The sequence below is a fragment of the Rhineura floridana genome, chromosome 11, assembly GCF_030035675.1.
Source record: "Rhineura floridana isolate rRhiFlo1 chromosome 11, rRhiFlo1.hap2, whole genome shotgun sequence".
In the NCBI taxonomy this organism is placed as follows: domain Eukaryota; kingdom Metazoa; phylum Chordata; class Lepidosauria; order Squamata; family Rhineuridae; genus Rhineura; species Rhineura floridana.
The window spans coordinates 9430891-9452156 of NC_084490.1; the positions used below are offsets into that span (position 1 = coordinate 9430891).

The 21266-nt window shown below is 40.5% G+C and overlaps 1 protein-coding gene across 1 annotated transcript; it reads left to right on the forward strand.

Annotated features, from left to right (window-relative positions):
- The first annotated feature begins 7362 nt into the window (after positions 1-7362).
- Positions 7363-19426, forward strand: LOC133366969 (vomeronasal type-2 receptor 26-like). The gene is made up of 6 exons (XM_061590530.1): positions 7363-7665; positions 8623-9207; positions 13551-13778; positions 16833-16959; positions 18209-18214; positions 18534-19426. The coding sequence occupies exons 1-6, from the start codon at positions 7363-7365 to the stop codon at positions 19424-19426; spliced, it is 2142 nt and encodes a 713-aa protein (XP_061446514.1).
- The last annotated feature ends 1840 nt before the right edge of the window (positions 19427-21266 follow it).

The following is a 21266-nucleotide window of genomic DNA, read 5'->3' on the forward strand; positions in this document are numbered from 1 at the left end:
GTACTATTTACCAGCCCAATCATCTCCCTCACATACTGTATGCTACTTAAACTTATTGTTAGAAATCGTTAACTCCCTGAGAACAGTAATACTGTTAAAACATAGGATATGATTTGTGGAACCTAGTTTGATTATCCCAAATATATTTATGTATTCATTTATTTCTTTCCAAATAGTATAACACCTGCACTCCTTTGTACAGTGCACTAGGCTCAGAGGGCACAAGGCTTTGACACAGCCCAGACAGATATGGATTACACAGTGAAGGGAGGCCTCGGGCATTCTGGTACATATGAGTTGTGTCTGAACTGGCTGGGTGTCAGGGGAACACTATTTCCCAGGCTCCATAGAATGTTCTTCATCACTGTTCCCAACATCCAGTAAGGATTGCAAAAATAACAGAGGTAGCAAACAAGGCCCAGTCAGTATTACATACAGTAGGTCAGAGGTCATACCATGTAGTCTAAGAGAAAAAGGTATTATATTTTGAATGCAGATGTCTTACAGATTCATTTTTCAGTATTTTAAAAAGCAATTTAGGCTCTACTAAGTATGTGGTTTTGGTGTGATCATCACTAAGAGAAGAATTTTAAAGCAGGTCCCAACTCTGGGAGATTTTGTAGTTGTGGATTTCTCACATTGGCAAGGAAGATTGGCTAGATGACCCTTTGAGGTCCCTTCCAACTCCATCGTTTATGATATGAAAAATGTGTTTGCTTCAGAAATTCTGAATCAGACTTATTTTCAGCATTCAAAAAACTTTGCAGAAGCAATTATCTTCCCTGTAATTACCTAAATCACTAGAAGACTCGCATGGCCAAAGCTCCAATGGTTTCCCAGAAGGCAGATGGGGAAACAAACTTCAACAAACAAGCATGAAATGGGTGTAAATACTCCAGTAATCCATAGATGGCTGAGATTAGGGATAAGAGAGAGGCAGGGCTCCATCATTTTTATCAATTTCCCCCTTTCCTTGTATAGCTTGTCTGATTGCTGTTTCTTAATTGTTATTCAAGCCATAGCAATTTAAGCCAAGCTTTTTCAATGCAGCTGAGGTTAAAGTTAAGGTGTATTCATGTCCCTCTCAGTAGTGCACTAGCAGAGTCGGCAGCCACCCAAGGCATCCTTCTCGAATCAGGCTGATTGAAATAATAATGTTGCAGCCTGAGAGGGGCAGGAAAATCCAAGTTTAAGGGATGTTTGCTTTTAGGATGGTGCTTCATCTTCTGCTGCTGCTTTCAAACGTGGTGTGCAAAGTGCATGCTATTAAGTGTGTGAAAAGTAATCCTTTAAATATTCCACATGATTGGTATGAGACTGGTGATGTCATCATTGGTGGGACAGCATCTCATATATATTACATGTTCCCTCACATTTGGTTTAATCAACACCCTCTTCAGTTCGTTTTAAAGACCCCATTGTAAGTAACTGTTCATAATTTTAATACTTACAAGACAGACTGTGATGTGAGAACCTAAATACATATGAGACTGTGATATGAGAACCTAAACACATCCAGCCTTCAAAATTCATACTTACCCAAATTTTGCTAGGCAGTGTTCCAACCAAGCAAGGTTTATAAAAATGCATATGTTGGGGGGGAAATGTGCATAAAGTGAATATATTAATGAAAATAACATACAAAATATATAATATTAGGAGAAATTGTTTAAAATGTGTACATTAGTCAAAACTGCACAAAAAATGTATAGTAGGAGACAGTCAAGCTATGATGCTGAAGAATTTTCATGAGGAATTTTCTCTTAGGGGAAATGGTAAATTGCTGCAGAACTGAACTGAAGATCAGAAAAATGATAAACTGAGAGAACCAACACTGACAGATGTTTCCAACTCTAATCCAGACAGTCATGCATAAACTTTTGCATTTCAGTGGCCACATGCTGCTGTCAGCCCAATCCCTGTGGGTGGCATGGAGGAGAAAAAATGGGGGAAGAAATATGGCAGAGAGAGAGAGAGAGAGAGAGAGAGAGGCAGAATGGGAGCTAGTAGGGATGGGAAGCTCCAGACACTTTAGACAGTAGCCAGTTTTTTTTAAAAAAAACACACTTAAAAATAATCTTCTAATAAGGTGCCAAAAGCATCTGGACCACACATAACATCCCCAAGACCTTGAACATAAAAATGGAAATGGACCGCCTTCAAGTCGATTCTGACTTATGGCAACCCTATGAATAGGGTTTTCATGGTAAGCTGTATTTAGAGGGGGTTTACCATTACCTTTCTCTGAGGCTGAGAGGCAGTGACTGGCCCAAGGTCACCCAGGGAGCTACATGGCTGTGTGGGGATTCAAACCCTGGTCTCCCAGGTCTGAGTCCAACACCTTAAAAATGGCATCCAATGATACGTTCAGGTTTTGCAAGATTGTATTTGCTGTGGCCTTAATTAATGAAAAGAAATAAATGTGAAAAGGAAATAAACATTATCTTCTTGTGGGTTTCATTTAATACCCTTTTGAGCAATGTATCCTTCTGAAACTCTGATTTTTCAATGGCTTAGTAATTTGTCTTTGCCAGATCCTTGATCATCTTGATGCTTTCACTCCATGGGGATTTCTTGTGTAATCTTGTTAGATAAAGGAGTGGCACCAACTCTTTAGGATGCCTGCCCTATGGAGGCCTCAACACTGGATGCCATTAGATGTCAGTTCTATTCAAAAATTGCCTATCTATACATTATACAATGTTTTCTGTAGGACTAAGGCTTGGCAAGGATCATTTTGAATGTTCTGAAACTGTATGATTATTGGTTGCTATGAAATGAAATGAAATTATAAAACAATTAACTGTGTTGATCAGTATTTCACATGACCTTCAATTATTAATTATTTGCTCTGTGCCTCTTCAGACTGAGACTTGGGGTGGATTTTTTTGTTTGTTTATTTGTTTTACTTATAAACAGGTAGGCAGAATTTCAACAGCTGAAGTTTTCCATCATGAGACCTTTTTCTTCAAGAAAACCTAGTATTGATGTGGCAGCTGTGTAAACTCCCTTTGTTCTCATTCCATACCATTATGTGCAGCTGAACAGGGAGAATGGCAAAGAGATGTACTGTAGAACTTCATTAACACTGTTAAGGAATTGTAGAAGTGGACTAATTTTCAATAATTACTTTCTTTCAGTCGTTACTTTCTTGAAGAAGTTAAAGGGAAATTGAGAACCACAATAGAAACAATAGAAACAACTGTTTGCTCTTCTTTTCCTTCACTCCAAAATGAGTTTCAAGCTAAGAATAGAGGGGATATACACGAGATCAGAAATGCGTTGATCAAGGCATCCTGGAAGAGGGTAGATTTTTGTGTTTTGAAACAGTTTGCTAAAAGAAAAATAGGTTTATTTCTTTTAAAACATAAGCCATAGTCAGGGCATATAGCTGGCTGGGCTAACAATTATGTTCAGGAGGATAAAGGCTGTTTAGTGGAGAGTGAGACAAGCAATACAGATACTAATTTGCTGGCAATGATAAAGACCAATGAAAGGGTGAGCTGGCTTGCTTGCTTCAAGGTGCAGGCTGCAGTTCACTTCATTTGTAGACCAAACTATACCATCTAGCATTGACTTTGTGGTATTTACCATTCCAATAATTTTCTTCATATGTGAGAATTATTTAGTTATTGATGGAATGTTTCAAATCCACAAGAACAATGGTTCTGTTATAACAGTGGTTATTTTTTGTGGAGCCTAATTTGATGATCCCAAATTTATATAGGTAATTATTTTATTCAGAATTGTTCAACACACACACACACACACACACACACACACTTCTATCTCAATAAGTACAGAAGAGAACGGATTCATGCCTTTCAGCAGTCTCTGAAGGTCTTAAGCTTTGATACAGCCCAGACAGATATGGAGCACACAGGCATGAGGGCTTTCTCTGCATCCCACAATTTACCTGTATAGGGTGGGACCACTATGCCACTTCTTATCAGTGAGAGAGAGTGGTGTCACAGATGCCTCCATCTATGCCAGGAAGACTGCAGTGTAAATTAAGGCCTCAGATATTCCAGTACATTTGAGTTGTGTTTAAATTTTCTAGGAACCATAGAAGCGGAATTTCCCAAGCTCCCTAAACCCTGACATGGTTGGGATCCTCTCTATCACTGTTCCCAGGCTCCGTTAAATATTGCAGAGAAAAACAGGGATAGCAAACTGGGTCCAGTTAATATGACACAGATCAAAGGATATAGGACTTCCAGGAGTTGCAAATTAGACTAGCAGAAAAAGCGTTCATTTTTAAATGCAAGTGTCTTACAGTTTCATCCTTCAGTTTTTTTAAAAAATAATTGAGGTTCTAGCACAGGATGCATCTGGTCTAACAATTTTTAACAGGGGAATTTAAAAGTAGATCCCTAGATTTCAGGGATTCTGTAGCTGTAAATTTCCTACATTGGCAAGGTAGATAGACTAGAACTTTGAGGTGCCTTACACCATTCTATGATATGACAAAAAAGTTTGCTTCAGCAGCTCAGAAGCAAAGATTTTCAGCAGTCCAAAAATGTTGCAGAAGCGATTATCTTCCCTGTATTTATCTAAATTGTTATAATTTATTTACATGGCAAAAGCTACAATGGTTTTTCAGAAGGCAGATGGGAAAACAAATTCAACGAACAAATATGAAATGTATATAAATACTCCAGTAGTTCATAGACAGCTGAGATTAGGGATAAGAGAGAGGCAGGGCTCCATCATTTTGATCAATTTTCCCCTTTCCTTGTGTTTGTCGTTCTCAGATTGCTTTTTAAAATTGGAATTCAAGCCATGGCAATTTAAGCCACATTTTTGTAAAGCTGCTGAGGTTAAGGATAGGATGTATTCATATTCCTTTGGGAAGTGCATTAGCAAAGTTAGCTTCCATCCAAGCTATCTTGTTTAAATTAGGCTGATGGAATATTGATGTTGTATATCGAGAGACCTGGAAGAGTCCAAGTGCAGGGGGAAGTTTGCTGTTAGGATGGTGCTCCTTTTGCTGTTGCTGCTGCTTTCAAACATGGTGTGCAAAGTGCATAATGTTAGGTGCTTCATAAATAAACCTGTACATATTCTGCATGAGTGGTACGAGGCTGGCAATCTTCTCATTGGTGGGATGGCATCTTATATCTATTGCATTTTCTCCAAGCTTTTGTTCAACCAACACCCTCCTCAGTTCTTTGTTAACACCCCATTGTAAGTAAATTGTCTTCAATAGTATTTTACTAATTCTGTTATATTTGTAAGACTGTCTGCAAAGTACTATGATTATTTTGAAAAATAAGAATTCTTGTTTTTTAAAATAGGGATGTTTGGATGGACACAATTGTTGGTAAGAAAACAAAATGCTCAAAAAGTGCATACAGACCATTCCTATGTTGTGTTTTGGACTGTTGAAATCATTTACCTTTTTGTGATCCTATTGCTGTTGGCTCTGGTTATAGTTCAGTAATAGGCAAAAAAAGTTGCAGTTTAACAACATACTTGTAGCTAACAGATATTTCCGTCAAACTTTAAAAAACAGGGAAATTGGACAGCTATAGTGAATACACCAGGGGAGCAGGAGACCTGACCTCCTCTCTGAGATGTTGTACTGCCCTACAAATTGGTCAAAATGCAAACACAATTTGGGTTGGTCTTTCACAGTCCAATCCACTTCTAGTATAGCTTGGAAGAATTTGGAAACATGTGCCTCTGAGCCTGAGACCCTTGAAGGAAAGGTGGTATAAAACAGTAATAGAATCATGTCAAAAACTCAATGAAACATGAAGGTGTATGTGGTAGCACAGAGCTATATCACAGCTGCTTATTTGGATAGCAAATTCCATCATATATTAGCAAAAGTCATATTACTGTTCTTTTGTATATTTGTCTAGGAAAAGCTTCATTTTAAGGTAAAGAAAAGAAAAGGAAATAGATCATCAGGCATTCCAGATAGTAGCATATATTGCCAGGGACTATTTGAATATTATGAGAGAATATGATAGAATGTGCTGTCCTCAACCCATCTGTGGGCTCATTCACACGGGAGCTAAACTTCGCAGTAAAGATGCAGCTTTTGCCATTGCGATAGATTTGCAAGGTTCACACTTCCTACCTTCAAATTCACTGTTTTCCTTTCACACAAGTAGGCATTCCTCTGGAAAGGTTTGGTATCACTGATTCCTTGTGGCCCCACTCCTAATTTTACAGCTTACTCCCTCCGGAGTACAGATATTGCTAATGGAGAGGAGAGGGTTTTTTTTGGTCAGTTTCATTGTTTCTTGTCGATTGCACACCTCTCCTGGCTGAAGCCAGAGAGTGTGGGGGTGCAATTGACACCAAACTGTGTGAAACTGAATAGAGGGGTGAGTGAGTGAAAGGCAGCTTTTGCAGGTGGCAGAAAGAGAGGGAGCTGGCGATGGGGCATAAGAGAGCCTATCCACTAAAAAAAATCAAGGCAAAGCGGATACACAGAGGAGCGCAGTGAAGCTGAGATGGTTTTTCCTTTCATTTTTGCATTAATATTGGCTTGGTTTGATACGGGAAAACTGTGTGATAGCTGCTGATTTCCTGCAATGTCATATGAACCATGCAAATTAATGGGAATGCAAGTAGCACCAATCTCACAGTAAGTTGCCATGTGAACCAACCCTGTTTCCTCTCTTATTAAAATGTGCATTACTTTGAATTTCTTATACATATACTGTAGATAATGTAACATGTTTCTTACCAATGTAGCATGATGCATTGCTAAGAATGATACACTTCTATGGAAAAGTATGTTGGGCCACATATAAGATAATATACCTTTCTTTCTTGTCTTATAACTTACATTTTTAAAATGTGTTAACTTTAATAACAATGATTTTTTAGTATGAAGCGGTATAAAGCAGCTTCTCATGTGGCTTTTATGTTTTATGACTTTCAAATAACAAAAAAGCTAGATGCCGAAGGTACACAGAGATCCCGTAGTCCATGAAGCCGGTGCTGTTTCATGAATTCTTAGAAATTGGTGATAACTCCAAAAACAGTAGCATAAAACTGTAGCAACAGTATAATTTAAAAAAAAAATGGTGCAAAATCTTGAAGGAGAAGAAACTGAAAACGTGATTCACTCTAAATAGATCTGTGCACAATCAAAGTGATGAGAGATGTTAACAGTCTGACCCGGCTTGAAGACAGATCCTGTTTTTAACTTACCCAGTTATATAATACCCAAGTCTAAAAGTACAATGCAGGCAATGGTAGCAGCAATACACTTTCCTGTTTTCCAATAAGACTTAGATTATTATAAACTTGGTTGTTTCTGCCTTATCCTCATAGTCAGGCAGCTAGAACTCTTAGAGCAGACGAGTATTCTGCTAAAATGATTTTGTGAACTAGTAAACAATGATTTTCAGTGTGGTGACAAAGTTCTACCAGCACATCCTTGCCCTGGTGTTTGCTGTTGATGAGATCAATGAGAATCCCAAGATCTTACCCAACATCACTCTCGGATTCCACATCTATGACAGCTACTCCAATCCAAGAATGGCCTACCGCACCACTCTGGACCTGCTCTTCAAGTCACATCAATTTATTCCCAACTACAAATGTGGCTTTCAGGAAAATGTAATAGGAGCCATCGGGGGAATGAGCTCTGATACGTCTTCACTCATGGCAGAAATATTAGGTCTTTACAAGATTCCACAGGTAGGATCTGAGCATGGGAGGAATGGGAATGTCTCTTAATGTTCCCCATAATTTTCTTCCCAGTAGGAATGTGATAATAGAATCATAGAATTGTATAGTTGGAAGGGGCCTATAAGGCCATCACGTCCAATCCCTGGCTCAATCCAAATTGAAGCATACCCAACAGGTGGCTGTCCAGCTGCCTCTTGAAGGCCTCCAGTGTTGGAGAGCCCACTACCTCCCTAGGCAATTGGTTCCATTTTTGCACCATTCTAAAAGGTAGGATGTTTTTCCTGATGTTCAGTCAAAATCTGGCTTCCTGTAATTTGAGCCTATTATTCTGTGTCCTGCACTCTGGGACGATTGAGAAGAGATCCTGGCCCTCCTCTGTGTGACAACCTTTCAAGTATTTGAACAGTGCTATCATAACTCCCTTCAGTGCTCTAATGATTCATAAAGATTGAGTGGTACAATGAAAAAAAGTAAAAGTAGTTCAAATATGTGAAATTGCATGGGGTATAATATGGGTATTCAAACGTGTATGAGAGTGGGAAGATTCCAAATATCATGTGTTGAGGATGATTTCTCTAAAGGTGATGCGGGAGGAATAATGTATCTAGAGGAAAATGTAGTGTGTATGTGTGAGTGTATATAGGGACATAAGAAGCTGCCTTATACTGAGTTGGAACATTGGAGTAGAGCTCAGTATGGTGTACACTGACTGGCAGTGGCTCCCTTGAGTTTCAGGCAGGAGTCTTTCCCAGTCTTAACTGGAGATGTCAGAGATTGAACCTGGGACATTCTGCACTCAAAGCAGATGCTCTACCACTGAGCTCTGGCTCTTGCTCTTTGTGTGTGTCCTACCAAGAAGTAAATTTGGGGTACATAGAACTGTAATGTAAGGAAATAATTAGATAACTGCAAATAGAATGAACTCGGATTGCTACACTTAGATATCTGGCTTTTTTTTCTTTTTAGATTTCATATGGCTCATTTGAACCAGAAGTGAAGGATCAAATCAAGTTCCCTTCCTTTTACCGATTGGTCCCCAATGAAGCGCTCCAGTACAAGGGAATTATCCAGTTACTTGTGCATTTCAGATGGAATTGGGTTGGGCTTATCACTACAAATAATGAAGGTGGAGAACGTTTCTTGAAGACCATAGAGCCAATGCTTTCCAGTAATGGGATCTGTTCAGCATTCTCAGAAAGAGTTCAATACAATCTGCATTTTTCAGGTGACATATTTGATATGATAGATGAAACAAGGATTTTTTTACCACCTTTCCTGATGAACAAAGCCAAGGTTGTTATTATATATGGAGAAAGTGTAATTATATGGTTGGAAAATGTTCTGAGGATAGCCAGGATGTTTCTGCAGTTATTTCCTCAATACAAAAAGATGGTCTCTACAGCAAAAGTGTGGATTACGACAGCTCAGATTGATTTCACATTAAATATATTTCAGAAAGTCATTGACACTGATATACAAATGTTCCATGGTGCTATCTCATTTGCAATTCATTCAAAGGAGCTTCAGGGGTTCCAATACTTTCTTCAGAGTGTAAATCCTTCTTGGGCAGAAGGAGATGGCTTTATCAATGACTTCTGGGAACAAGCATTCAGTTGTTCAGTTTCAAACGCCACTGGACCAACATTCTTTGACAGCACATGTTCTGGAGAGGAGATGCTGGAGAGCCTTCCTTCCCCTTATTTTGAAATGAGCATGACTGGCCACAGCTACAGTATCTACAATGCTGTCTATGCTCTGGCACATGCTTTGCATGCTATGCACTCAGCTAGAGGACCCCACAGAAAAATGGAGTCAAGGGGGAGACTCTCTTATTGGAATGTGGAAACTTGGCAGGTAGTGCTTCCTGTTTTGAAGGATCCAGTGTTTATGCAAACTTGGTTTGTGACATGTAACCCTGACAACCTGGACACATTCTGGAATCTGGCAGCTCTTGGATAATAAATCTTAAGTAATGTTATTGTATCCAAAGGGGAGGGTTCTTCTGTACAGAGATGTTAAATAGACATTGATTATACCGATTTTCATAAGCAACACACTAACATGCATTTAAAGAGTTGTAATGAAACAGTCAAGGTGCCAGTTCTAAAAAGGCAACCTTAAGGGCAGCCTATATTTCAGATTATACAGCCACAAGAGTGGCTGTATACTATAGTGAGTGTGGATTTTTCGCGTTCCACAATGTTAAATTGAAAATACCCCCCATGCCATTCTGAGCTCATTTCAAAACAAAACCTTACAAAACGTATAGTCCTGAACTCAGAAACGCTTGTTTAATAACCCTCTCAATTTCCATGGTGATACACAAAACAGTCAGAGAGAATCAAGAGTTCAAAGTGTAAAAAACAGAGAGGAAAAAACCAGACACCTTTTGGACTTCTTTCTGTCAGAGTTCTCATAATCTGTTGAAATTCATGAAAAATCAGCCTTGTTCACAGAGTACCTGTAATCCTGTTACTGTCCTTGCCCCATACTCTGACCTTAATCCTCTGCAGTTTAAAAGTTAAAAAATGCCTGGCTGATTTTTAATTAATTTAGGAAATTTAGCATTGACCTCAATGATAATGTCAAGCATGCTCAGTAAGAACCAACTGTCAGTGTTCTAAAAGCCACACTTATAGCTGCTTGGCTTGTCTAATCAGGGGGCCACACCCATGCCAGATCTTTATTTCATGTGAGACAGTCATGGCTTCCCCCAAAGAATCCTGGGAAGTGTAGTTTGTGAAGGGTGCTGAGGGGAGACTTCTATTTCTCTGACAGAGCTCCAGTGGCTAGAGTGGTTTAACAGTCAGCCACTCTGGTTGAAGCTCTGTGAGGGGAACAGGGCCTCTCCTAGCAACTCTCAGCACTCTTCACTAACTACACTTCCCAGGATTCTTTGGGAGAAGCCATGAGTAAAGGGAAATAAAGGTCTGGTGTGGATGTGGCCAGGGACAGCATTGGTTTAAATTTGGGTGGGAGACTACATGTGCCTGCTGTAGAATAAAAAGGTGAGCGAAACACTGAAAAAGAATGATACTGTTCACAATGTTTTCTTTTGGAAAGGGGCTTCCCCTCTGCCCAGTGCCCACCCATCCAATCATTCTTCCAAGCTACACAGGAAGTGGATTGGACTATGAAAGACCAACCCAAATTGTGTTTGCATTTTGACAAATTTGTAGGGCAGTACAATATCTCAGAGAGGAGGTCAGGTCTCCTGCTTCCCTGATGCATTCAGCATAGCTGCCCAATTTCCCTGCTTTTTAAAGTTTGATAGAAATATCTGTTGGCTATAGGTACATTCTTAAACCTCAAGGTTTTTTGCCTATTACATAATATATTTGGAGTTTCTTTGTGGTATGCATCAGAGCTTGGAAAAGTTACTTTTTTGAACTACAACTCCCATCAGCCCCAGCCAGCGCTGGCTGGGGCTGATGGGAGCTGTAGTTCAAAAAAGTAACTTTTCCAAGCTCTGGTATGCATGCATATGAAACAGATTCTGGGGAAAAAAAGAAATGTGGGAGGAAGAAAGGAAGATGGTTATGAATGAAGCAGGCATATCTGAGAATGTGATAGAGAAGTGAAGAAGCAAAGTTCTTAGGCTTGTGAACTTACAGTGTTCTTAACAGCAACAAAGTGGGATTGGTAAATAGGCCCAGAAGAGGGGCTTCTAGTGTAAAGTGGCCCGTAAGAAGGGATGGGCAAGCTGTCGATTTCAGTTTCTTCCTGTTTCTGATTCCAGTCTTTGGTTCTCCATGTTTTCATGTCAGGCTGTGATAATTTTTAAAGTCCTCATGTGAAATCATCAGCATTTTAGTGCCCATTTCTCCTAATATACCCCTCATTCAGACCTGGCAAAAAAAAAAATCACATTGGCTGACTGTGCTGTATATTTGGACTCCAGTGAGATTTCCAATGGAAGGATGGGGTCACTTTATACCCCAAAGACCTGCTGTTGTTTCTTTGTTACTGCAAGTGTGCTTGACACTATCAAAGCCAAAAACCACTTATTCAGAGGAGGTGGATTTTTTCTGCGAAATATACATTGGCCCCTTCTCCATGCATATTAAATAACATAATTTCTGGGGTTATTTTTGGACCTCAGTGGGCTTTTTTGGGGCATTTTTTTTTGTTTCCAGAAGGAAAATGTAAGTGGTAACTGGCTGACATTGGGGGGTGTTGTATGGATGACAGTTTATGACAGTGCCATAGAAGGTCAACCCTGTGGGTCTACTCATGTGTAAAAAGGCAAAAGGTTTGCCCCCAGGGCATTTTGCTGAGTTGTTTTTGGCCTCCAGTGGTTTTTTGTTTAAAGTGGTAATTGGCTGAAATCTGGGGTGTTGTACAGATAAAAATTGGTGACCAGGGGACCACCTGCCCTGGAGGCATTCCCAAATAAGTTGGGGGCAGGGCTGTTTAATTAGGGTAAAAAACCTTGGTGGGTCCATCTTGTGGTGAATGCCTCACTGCAGAAGGGGAGAGTTCTTGCTGCCTTGACAGAAGGCTGTGTTGTGCCCCCTTCTAAAGAGGTTCTTCCTAGATCTTCTTTCACTGCATTGAAGAAACATCTGTACTCAGAGTTTTAGAGGGGCTGGCTAAATCAGGGGTTGCCAATCCAGCCCTCATGGGTGTCATGGTGCCTGTGAAGGCCTTCATCAGCATGCCCACGCAGCCCCCCATATTATGAGATTTATTTTTTAAAAAATAATTATTTAACCCTCCTAGGAAAAGAAATGTCAAGTAAAATATGTAGGTTCTTTTCAAGTAATGTCTGTGAAATGAGCCAGCCTGGCTGCATCTGTCTGTCAGTGGTTTTAGCCAGTGAGTGAGGTCAGATCTGTGATTGATAAGTGAGTTGTTTGGACACCAGCAATATAAATCCCAGGGGTCCTAATGAGCTGCCGTTTCCCTCTCCCCTTTAGCACACTTTTCCTGCTTCTGTCTTTTTTTTTAGTCCTTAAAACTCTGTACTTTGCCCTTCCTTTTTCCCTAGCAGCCAGGATGCATATTTCCTGTGGTGGGTTTGTCTGAGATCAGGTAATCCCTAGAAGTTATTTTCTGCGAACACTACTACACAATAAATGTGAGTAGATGTTAAAGAGTCCCCCTTTCCCCAAAAAGGTGAGTGTGAAAAGTTTGCAAAGAGATATGACTCTTGCTATGCAGGAGCTAAAGACCAGGCACTAATTAAGAATTCACTCTATAGAATTCAACTTATAGTATAACGGCATAAATGTTTCTTCAGAGGTAAGTTTCTTTGTTCTTAATGTGGCATGTTCCCAGGTAAGTGAGTACAGGTTGACAGCCTAGCCTTTGGTTTATGACTGACATTGGAGAAAAAAAAGGTTCCTGTGCCTTTAACAGCAGTATGGCAGGGAGAAATTCAACAGGTCAAGCTTTTTCTAGCATGACAATACAATTCTGAGAAAAGTTACAATGCTGTTATCCTATGCCAGTCATGATTGGCATCCCCAGCACTCTTTCAAATTCAAAATGTGCCTGCTGGTCCAAAAACGTCTGGTGCCCCCTGGGTTAAATCTCTTCACTTTTAATCTTAGTAAAGTACACTGCTGCTGGATTTGATGTTGTTTCAACTGTTGCTTTTTCTTTTAATGTTATGTTGTTTTCTTTTTTATGCTAGAAACTACTTCAGGAAAATGTTTTCGTGAAAAGCAGTTTATAAATTTTATATTAAAAATAGTGTTTGTACTCTCAATTGATCTTTTTGGAAGTTCTCTTGACAGCACATTCAATTGTTGAATTTACACTGGTCCGTAATTTGCCACTCTCTTCTTTTATCTGCTTCCAAAAGATGGATACTTCCCACTAGTCTTACACTTACACTTACAAATCTTACACTTTATAGAGCTTTTTGATTTCATTACCTTTCCACTTAGGTCCACTCATTCCTTCAGAGGATCTCATTCAACAACAGTGCTGGTGATGGAATTACATTTAATGAGCAAGGAGAATTAGCAGCTGGATTTGATATCACAAACTTGGTCACATTCCCAAACCAATCCTATGTCAGGGTCAAAGTGGGAAGACTGGATCCTCAGGCTCATCCTAGCAAAGAGCTCACCATTGATGAGAACAGAATCAAGTGGCACAGAGTCTTGACTCAGGTGGGAAAATAACTGCACAGTCTCTCAAATACCAACTTTCATGAACATCCAACAAGATAGGAGGCCAATAGGTATAAATAAAATAAATAAAGCTTTCTTTCACATAATACATGACTGAATTTATACATAACTGAATACAGCTATTTGAAGGACTGTCTTCACATGTATGAGCAGATCTGTGTCTTGGGATTCTCTGCTCATTGACCTGCCTTTAAAATCAGAGCAGCAAGTACTAGACAAAGCCTTTTCAGTGGTGGCTCCTAGCATGTGGAACTTCTGGGCATGTCAGTACCAGCCTTCATAGAAGCTTTCTACATCCATCTGTTCCAACTGATGTTTTATTAAGATTATTTTATTGTGATTGATATATATATATTTAACATTCTTGTTTTTAGACTGCTAGTTATTGGATTTGTGAGTTATGTCTATAATCAGCATTGTTCTAATTTTTACTTATTGCTCACTGGCTTTTTGCTATTTTGTTGGTTGTAGTTTTCATTGTACACGATAAATGGTAACAGAATTTATATATATTGTATATTGATTAAATGTTTGTAAGACACAAAGAGAGGGCATAGTCCTTTCAGGAGTACCAAAATCCTCTATAAATAAATAAGCTATGGCAACAAAAAATGCAACTTGCAGAGAAGGCATCTTTGAACAGGATGGACCAGTGATTATCACAGAACAGAAGATGTTGTTTTTCACGGCTTTCTTCTGAATTTCTGAGGCAAGTCTTTAGTTAGTGGAATTATACTGAATGCTAAGCTAGTTCTGCCTTTGGACAGGCTAAATGTGGACATTCTAATTTTCCTGAGTTGCTATGATACTCAGGACAACAGGTATTCCTCTCACAGAATGTGCCACCCCTTCATTTATGAACTTCATATTCAGTATCATGGGCCCTGCTGTTTACTAGTATATCATCTACTAGAAGATGAATTCCCCAAACCTCTTAATACTAACTTTTTTCCAGCGCTGTGGAGTCGGTATGTCAAACCTTCGACTCCGACTCTGACTCCTCTATTTTTCTACTGTTCGACTCCGACTCCTTCATAAATGGTAATATTAATATTAATATTAATTTATTAATATGATATTATTTTGAAGTCAGAGTCGGTACATTTCTACCGACTCCGACTGCACCCAAAATTGTTTCTGACTCCGACTTCGACTCCATGACTCCGACTCTGACTTCACAGCCCTGCTTTTTTCTGCTAATGCTAGAAGCCTGTGAGCCAAGATGAGTGAGCTGGGTTGCTTGATCTTAGAAGAGAGCATAGACAAAGTGGTCATAATGGAAACCTGGTAGAACAGAGAGAAATAGTGGGGCATGGGTATCTCAAGATCAAAACTCTATAGGAATGATGCGGAAGGGCACACTGTAGGTAGTGTCACTTTGTACATCAACAAGGACATAGAGTCCAACAACAAATCTCCAAAGGGGCAGCATCCTCTGCTGAATTCCTGCGGGTAGTAATACAAAGCTTTAAAACTAATTCAATTCTGGGACCGACTATCATCCTCCTGACTAAAATGCCTATGGTGATCTTGAGATGGAGAATGAAGACAAACAGTGGTGAGGAAAGATGAAGTTCGAGGCCTTATTGACAAAATAACAACTGATGAATCAACAGGTTCACATGGCATCCACCCAAGAGTTCTTAAAGAATTCAGATGTGAAACTGCTGATTCTTCTCATAAAAATATGAAACTTGTCCATAAGATCAACCTCTGTACCTGAAAACTGGAGAATGTCCAATGCAACGCCATTTAAAAAAGGGGGGGTCCAGGAAACATCCTGGTAATTACAGGGCAGTTAGCTTCAGGTTCTGTTCTGGGAGAACTGGGAAACCTCATTCTTAAAGATAGATTTATCAAGAACAAATCTTGATAAAACAGAAACAGCAGAGCTTCTGCAGGAAGAACTCTGAAAGAACTCCTTCAGAGTGTTAAGAAGCACATAGATTGAGGTGATGCAGTTGAAACTGTGTGCTTAGGCTTTCAAAAAGCTTTGAAAAGGTACCTCACCAAAGACCTCTGAGTAAGCTAAGCAGTCATGGAACAAGGTAAGTCCTCTTGTGGATCTGTAGCTGTTTAACAAAAAGCATAGATAAAGAGCAAATGGACAGTTTTCCCAATGGAGGGATGTAGAAAATGGAGTCTCCAAGGACTGGTATTGGAAACTGCATTTTTTAACTTGTTCAGAGATGGCCTAGAGTTAGGCATGAACAGTGAATTAGGCAAGTTTGCTGGCCATACCAAATTGTTCGTGGTGGTTAAAACACATAGGGATTGCAAAGAGCTTGAAGGATCTCTCTAGACTGGATGAATGGGCAGTAAAATGGCAAATGTAATCCAGAGTAAGCAATTATAAACATATGCACAATAGGGCAATGCCCCCTCCCCAATTTTACATATACACAAATTGGGTTTGGACTGGCAGTGAGTTTGTGGTCATAGAGGATATCTCAGTGATATTGATCCAGTGTGCAGCAAAAAAAAAGGGGAAAGGATGGAAAATAATGCCATTCTACAAAGCTATAGTGAGATTACAGCTGCTTTCACACTGCACTTTATTTCATTATTCTGATAATTTCTTACCTGGTAATTGGCATCTTATATTTGATCTTCCACATGACGTACAAGCTAGGTCTGGAATTCTAGTGGAATATATTGCAAGTTTAGCACTAATTTTCATAATAAATAATAGGTTTGCAAGCCTGGGAACCCAGAAAATTGCAGGAGTTTTTCTCTAGCTGCAGCTGCTACCACTATAGTCATCCCAGCATGCAGTTCATTCCGGCCCTTTAGGTGCACTTTTTTCTCTCTCATAGGGGCAGATAGCAGCAGCATTTCACTCACTCTGTTCCTCACACACACCCTTGTATCAGTCAATGAGAATTGGGAGAGTGCTATTAGCTCCTGCTTGCAAGTATCTGATAGGCATCTGGTTGACCACTGTTAGAATACCATGCTGGACAACATGGGCCTTTGACCTGTTCAAGCAGGGCTCTTTTTATGTTCTTATGATGCTCTTATATGTTTGGATAGGTGCCCCCTCTTTCAGTATGTAATGCCTACTGTCCTCCTGGTTATGGAAAGAAAAAGAAGGAGGGGAAGAAATTTTGCTGCTATGATTGTGATCCATGTCCTGATGGGATGTTCTCAAATGAGAAAGGTATGATATGCTGAGGTATAAGAAATAATAAATTCATTGTAGTAAACCCTGGGTAGCTCTTTTGCAAGTTTGTTGTCATTATCTTTTTAATGTTAAAATGCAGTGTTTCAAAATCAAGTATTATTACATGTTTTTAGATGTTCAGTATTTTTAGATATATAGACATATTTTTAGAAATATGGGTAATATGTTTTAGCATCAAGATCTAAAATCATTCTGATGAAACAATTGCTTGGATTGCTGCTCTCAAAGTCTCAAAAAGATCTTTCAGATCCTTTAATGATATTATGTGTTATTGGGAATTGTGACAGAGAGATTAAAGAAGGTATTTCCACCAAAAGTGAAGAGAAAAGACTCTTCAGTTTTTGGGGGGTGGGATTCAGATCAGTAACAACTTTATTAACTTCTTCAGGGTCTGCAATTGTATATACCTGAGTGTAACAAACTCACTGTAACATGAGTTCCATGTTGGACTGAGGCGGTGGATATTTGTTCTTTTTCCTCACCCCTAGTTGAGTGAGGACCCCTAGCTCAGGAACTATGGCTAATCTTCTTCCAACACATGGTGTCTCCATACCTCTGTGCCTTGTGGCTTTGTTTGGGTGATTTGAGGAAGCCCCATCTTGTGGCTTTGAAGACTTTGGTGTCAGGAAGCCTCTCTTCACCTCAAAGATGCCTCAGTGTACTTATCAAATATTGTTTTCTGCTTTTCTTCTCCTTGAGCCCTCACAACTCTCTACCATGACCTTACTATGGTAACCACCATTTAAACCAGCCTCATCTCCCAGTCAGTATGACACAGGTGGGGAAAAACTCCTCTAGACACCAAGAGAATCTAGGCCATTGGGATAATATAGTTTATACTTCCCTCAATAAAAATAAGCCACACTGTCTCCTGGGTAGACAGGTGCTGAGCTAACAATGAAAGAAGGAACAGGAGGGGACCATACTTGTAAGCCTCATCCCCTCTCCACTTGTCTTGGTTAGCCCTTAGCTGGTCCTGCCTCTCATTCCCTCCACAAAGGCTGAGTACCAAGTAATTCTGTCATGCTGCTGTGATAGGAAAGTTGGGCAGAAAGGGCATTGTTTATTAAGCACATATTCCAGTTATTTTCACAGCTTTCTTTAATCTTTTCAAATATAGCTTTAAAGGAAATTGTTTTTAGGCATCATATTTGTGATATAATTGTAGAGCTGGAACATTGGATACCCCAGAATCATGATAGCATGAGAGGAAAGATCTTGGAAGATATAAGTACATATAGTTTTGGGATGGGATGAAAGTGGTGGTCTTATTTCCAAGAATGAATGTTACCTTATTCCTGATTTTCAGTGGAACAAATTTTCACATTTCATGACATAGCTTTTTGATTTTAAAAAGATGAACAGAGGGAGAAAATTACACATTTGATAACTGGTATTTCCTTTTGAAGCATCTAGGGCAGAAGGTTGGGGGCAGAAGTTTTTAAAACTTTCTCTGGGTGAATGTTCCTTAAAAATAAGGAATATTATTCTTAAGAATTGTGTAACAGGAGTCCACTTTTAAATCATCATACATTGTCTGTTTTTTTCAGAAACTTGCATCAGTTGCCCAGAAGATCGGTATCCAAACAAAGAAAATGATAACTGCATTCCTAAGATACTAATTTTTCTAGCTTTTGATGACACTTTGGCCATCATATCAAATTTCTTTGCATTCCTATTTTGTCTGGTCACAGCTGTGGTGCTTGGCATCTTTATTAAGCACAGGGACACTGCCATAGTGAAAGCCAACAACAGAAGTCTCACCTACATTCTCCTCACCTCCCTCCTCTTGTGTTTTCTCTGCTCTCTGCTGTTTACTGGAATGCCTAATAAGGTGACCTGCCTTCTCCGACAAACAGGTTTTGGCATCATCTTCTCTGTGGCCCTCTCTAGCATATTGGCCAAAACCATCTCTGTAGTTTTGGCATTCATGGCTACCAAACCAGGATCCAGGATGAGGAAGTGGTTGGGTCCAAAACTGGCTCATTCCATTGTCATCTCCTGCTCCAGTATCCAAGTAGTGATATGCGTTCTCTGGCTGGCAACCTCTCCCCCATTCCCAGTTTTGGATGTGCATGCAATGACTGAAGAAATTGTGCTGTTGTGTAATGAAGGGTCACTCGTCATGTTCTATTGTGTTTTGGGCTACATGGGCTTCCTTGCCACTGTCAGCTTCAATGTGGCCTTCCTAGCCAGGAAGTTACCAGACAGTTTTAATGAAGCCAAATTCATTACCTTCAGCATGCTGGTCTTTTGCAGTGTTTGGTTGTCCTTTGTTCCAAGTTACCTGAGCACGAGAGGAAAATACACGGTGGCTGTGGAGATCTTCTCCATCTTGGCTTCCAGTGCTGGGTTATTGGGTTGCATCTTCTTTCCAAAATGCTACATTATTGTGCTGAGGTCTGAGCTAAACACCAGAGAGCAGCTAATACGAATAAAATAAAATAACAATAATAATAATAATAATAATAGAATTAAGACCATGTGAAAGAGTGAAACTATTTCAGCAATTTTGTGCTTTGTTTTTGGGATGTAAAATGGTTGCTTTTAGTTTCAGAGTGTAACGGTCCAGCCCAGATATTGGCTTAAAATATGCATGGTAAGTGCCACCAATAAGTTGTATACAAAAGCGGTAAGGACAGCAAAGAAGCTTTATTTTGCTGCCTCTATTAGATCATCCCTATGCTGCCCAGCGGAGCTTTTTAAAGTCGTGTGTGGGCTCTTACACTCTGGCCCCCACGATGCTACGGAAACATCGGAAGCCCACTGCAACGAAATTGCTGGACACTTTCAAGATAAGATCGCATGTATCCGCAGGGATCTTGACTCCGATGTTGCGACAGATGAATCCATTGAAGTGTCCGGAGCACGGCCTTGTCCTTCATTATTGGATGAGTTTCAGTTGGTGCAGCTCGAGGAAGTGGACAAGGTGCTTGGAATGGTTCGGGCAACCACGTCTGTTCTGGATCCTTGCCCATCTTGGCTAGTGAAAGCTAGCAGGGCTGGGACCACCGGTTGGGCCAAGGAAGTGGTTAATGCCTCCTTGAGGGAGGGAGTAGTCCCTGGTAGCCTCAAGGAGGCAGTAGTGAGACCTCTTTTAAATAAACCCTCCTTGGACCCAGATAACTTGAACAACTATAGACCGGTGGCAAATGTCCCTTTTTTGGGCAAGGTTTTGGAGCGGGTGGTTGCCGGCCAGCTCCAGGCGCTCTTGGATGAAACCGATTATCTAGATCCATTTCAATCCGGTTTTAGGCCCGGTTTTGGCACCGAAACAGCCTTGGTCGCCCTGTATGATGACCTTTGTCGGGAGAGGGACAGGGGGAGTGTGACTCTGTTGATTCTCCTTGATCTCTCAGCGGCGTTTGATACCATCGACCATGGTATCCTTCTGGGGAGACTCGCGGAGTTGGGTGTCGGGGGCACTGCTTGGCAGTGGTTCTGCTCCTACTTCGCGGACCGTCACCAGAAGGTAGTGCTTGGGGAACATCACTCGACACCATGGACTCTCCATTGTGGAGTCCCTCAGGGGTCGGTCTTGTCCCCCATGCTTTTCAACATCTACATGCAGCCGCTGGGTGCGGTCATCAGGAGTTTTGGAGTGCATTGCCATCAATATGCTGATGACACGCAGCTCTATTTCTCCTTTTCATCTTCTTCAGGTGAGTCTGTTGATGTGCTGAACCGTTGCCTGACCGCGATAATGGACTGGATGAGAGCTAATAAACTGAGACTCAATCCAGACAAGACCGAGACACTGCTGGTGAACGCCTTCCCTGCTCAGATGGTCGATGTTCACCCTGTTCTGGATGGGGTTACACTCCCCCTGAAAGAACAGGTACGTAGTTTGGGGGTTCTTTTCGATTCTTCCTTGTCTCTCGAGGCCCAAGTGGCCTCGGTGGCACGGAATGCATTTTACCATCTTCGTCTGGTAGCCCAACTATGCCCCTATCTGGACAGGGACGACCTCGCCTCTGTTGTTCATGCTCTGGTAACTTCAAGATTGGATTACTGTAATGCGCTTTACGTAGGGCTGCCCTTGAAGACAGTTCGGAAGCTTCAGCTGGTGCAGAACGCGGCTGCCAGACTATTGATGAGGACCAGTCGGTCTTCGCATATAACACCTATTCTGGCGCGTCTGCACTGGCTTCCTATTTGCTTCTGGGCGAGATTCAAGGTGCTGGTTTTGACCTATAAAGCCTTACACGGCGTGGGACCTCAATACCTTGTGGAACGCCTCTCTTGCTATGAACCTACCCGTTCACTTCGTTCAGAATCTAAGG

Excerpts from the sequence above, each read along its gene's own strand:
- LOC133366969 (XM_061590530.1), top strand. The coding sequence starts at position 7,363 with ATGATTTTCAGTGTGGTGACAAAGTTCTACCAGCACATCCTTGCCCTG. Across the intron at positions 9,208-13,550 it reads TCCAATACTTTCTTCAGAGT|GTCCACTCATTCCTTCAGAG; the intron begins GTAAATCCTTCT and ends CTTTCCACTTAG. Across the intron at positions 13,779-16,832 it reads GGCACAGAGTCTTGACTCAG|GTGCCCCCTCTTTCAGTATG; the intron begins GTGGGAAAATAA and ends ATGTTTGGATAG.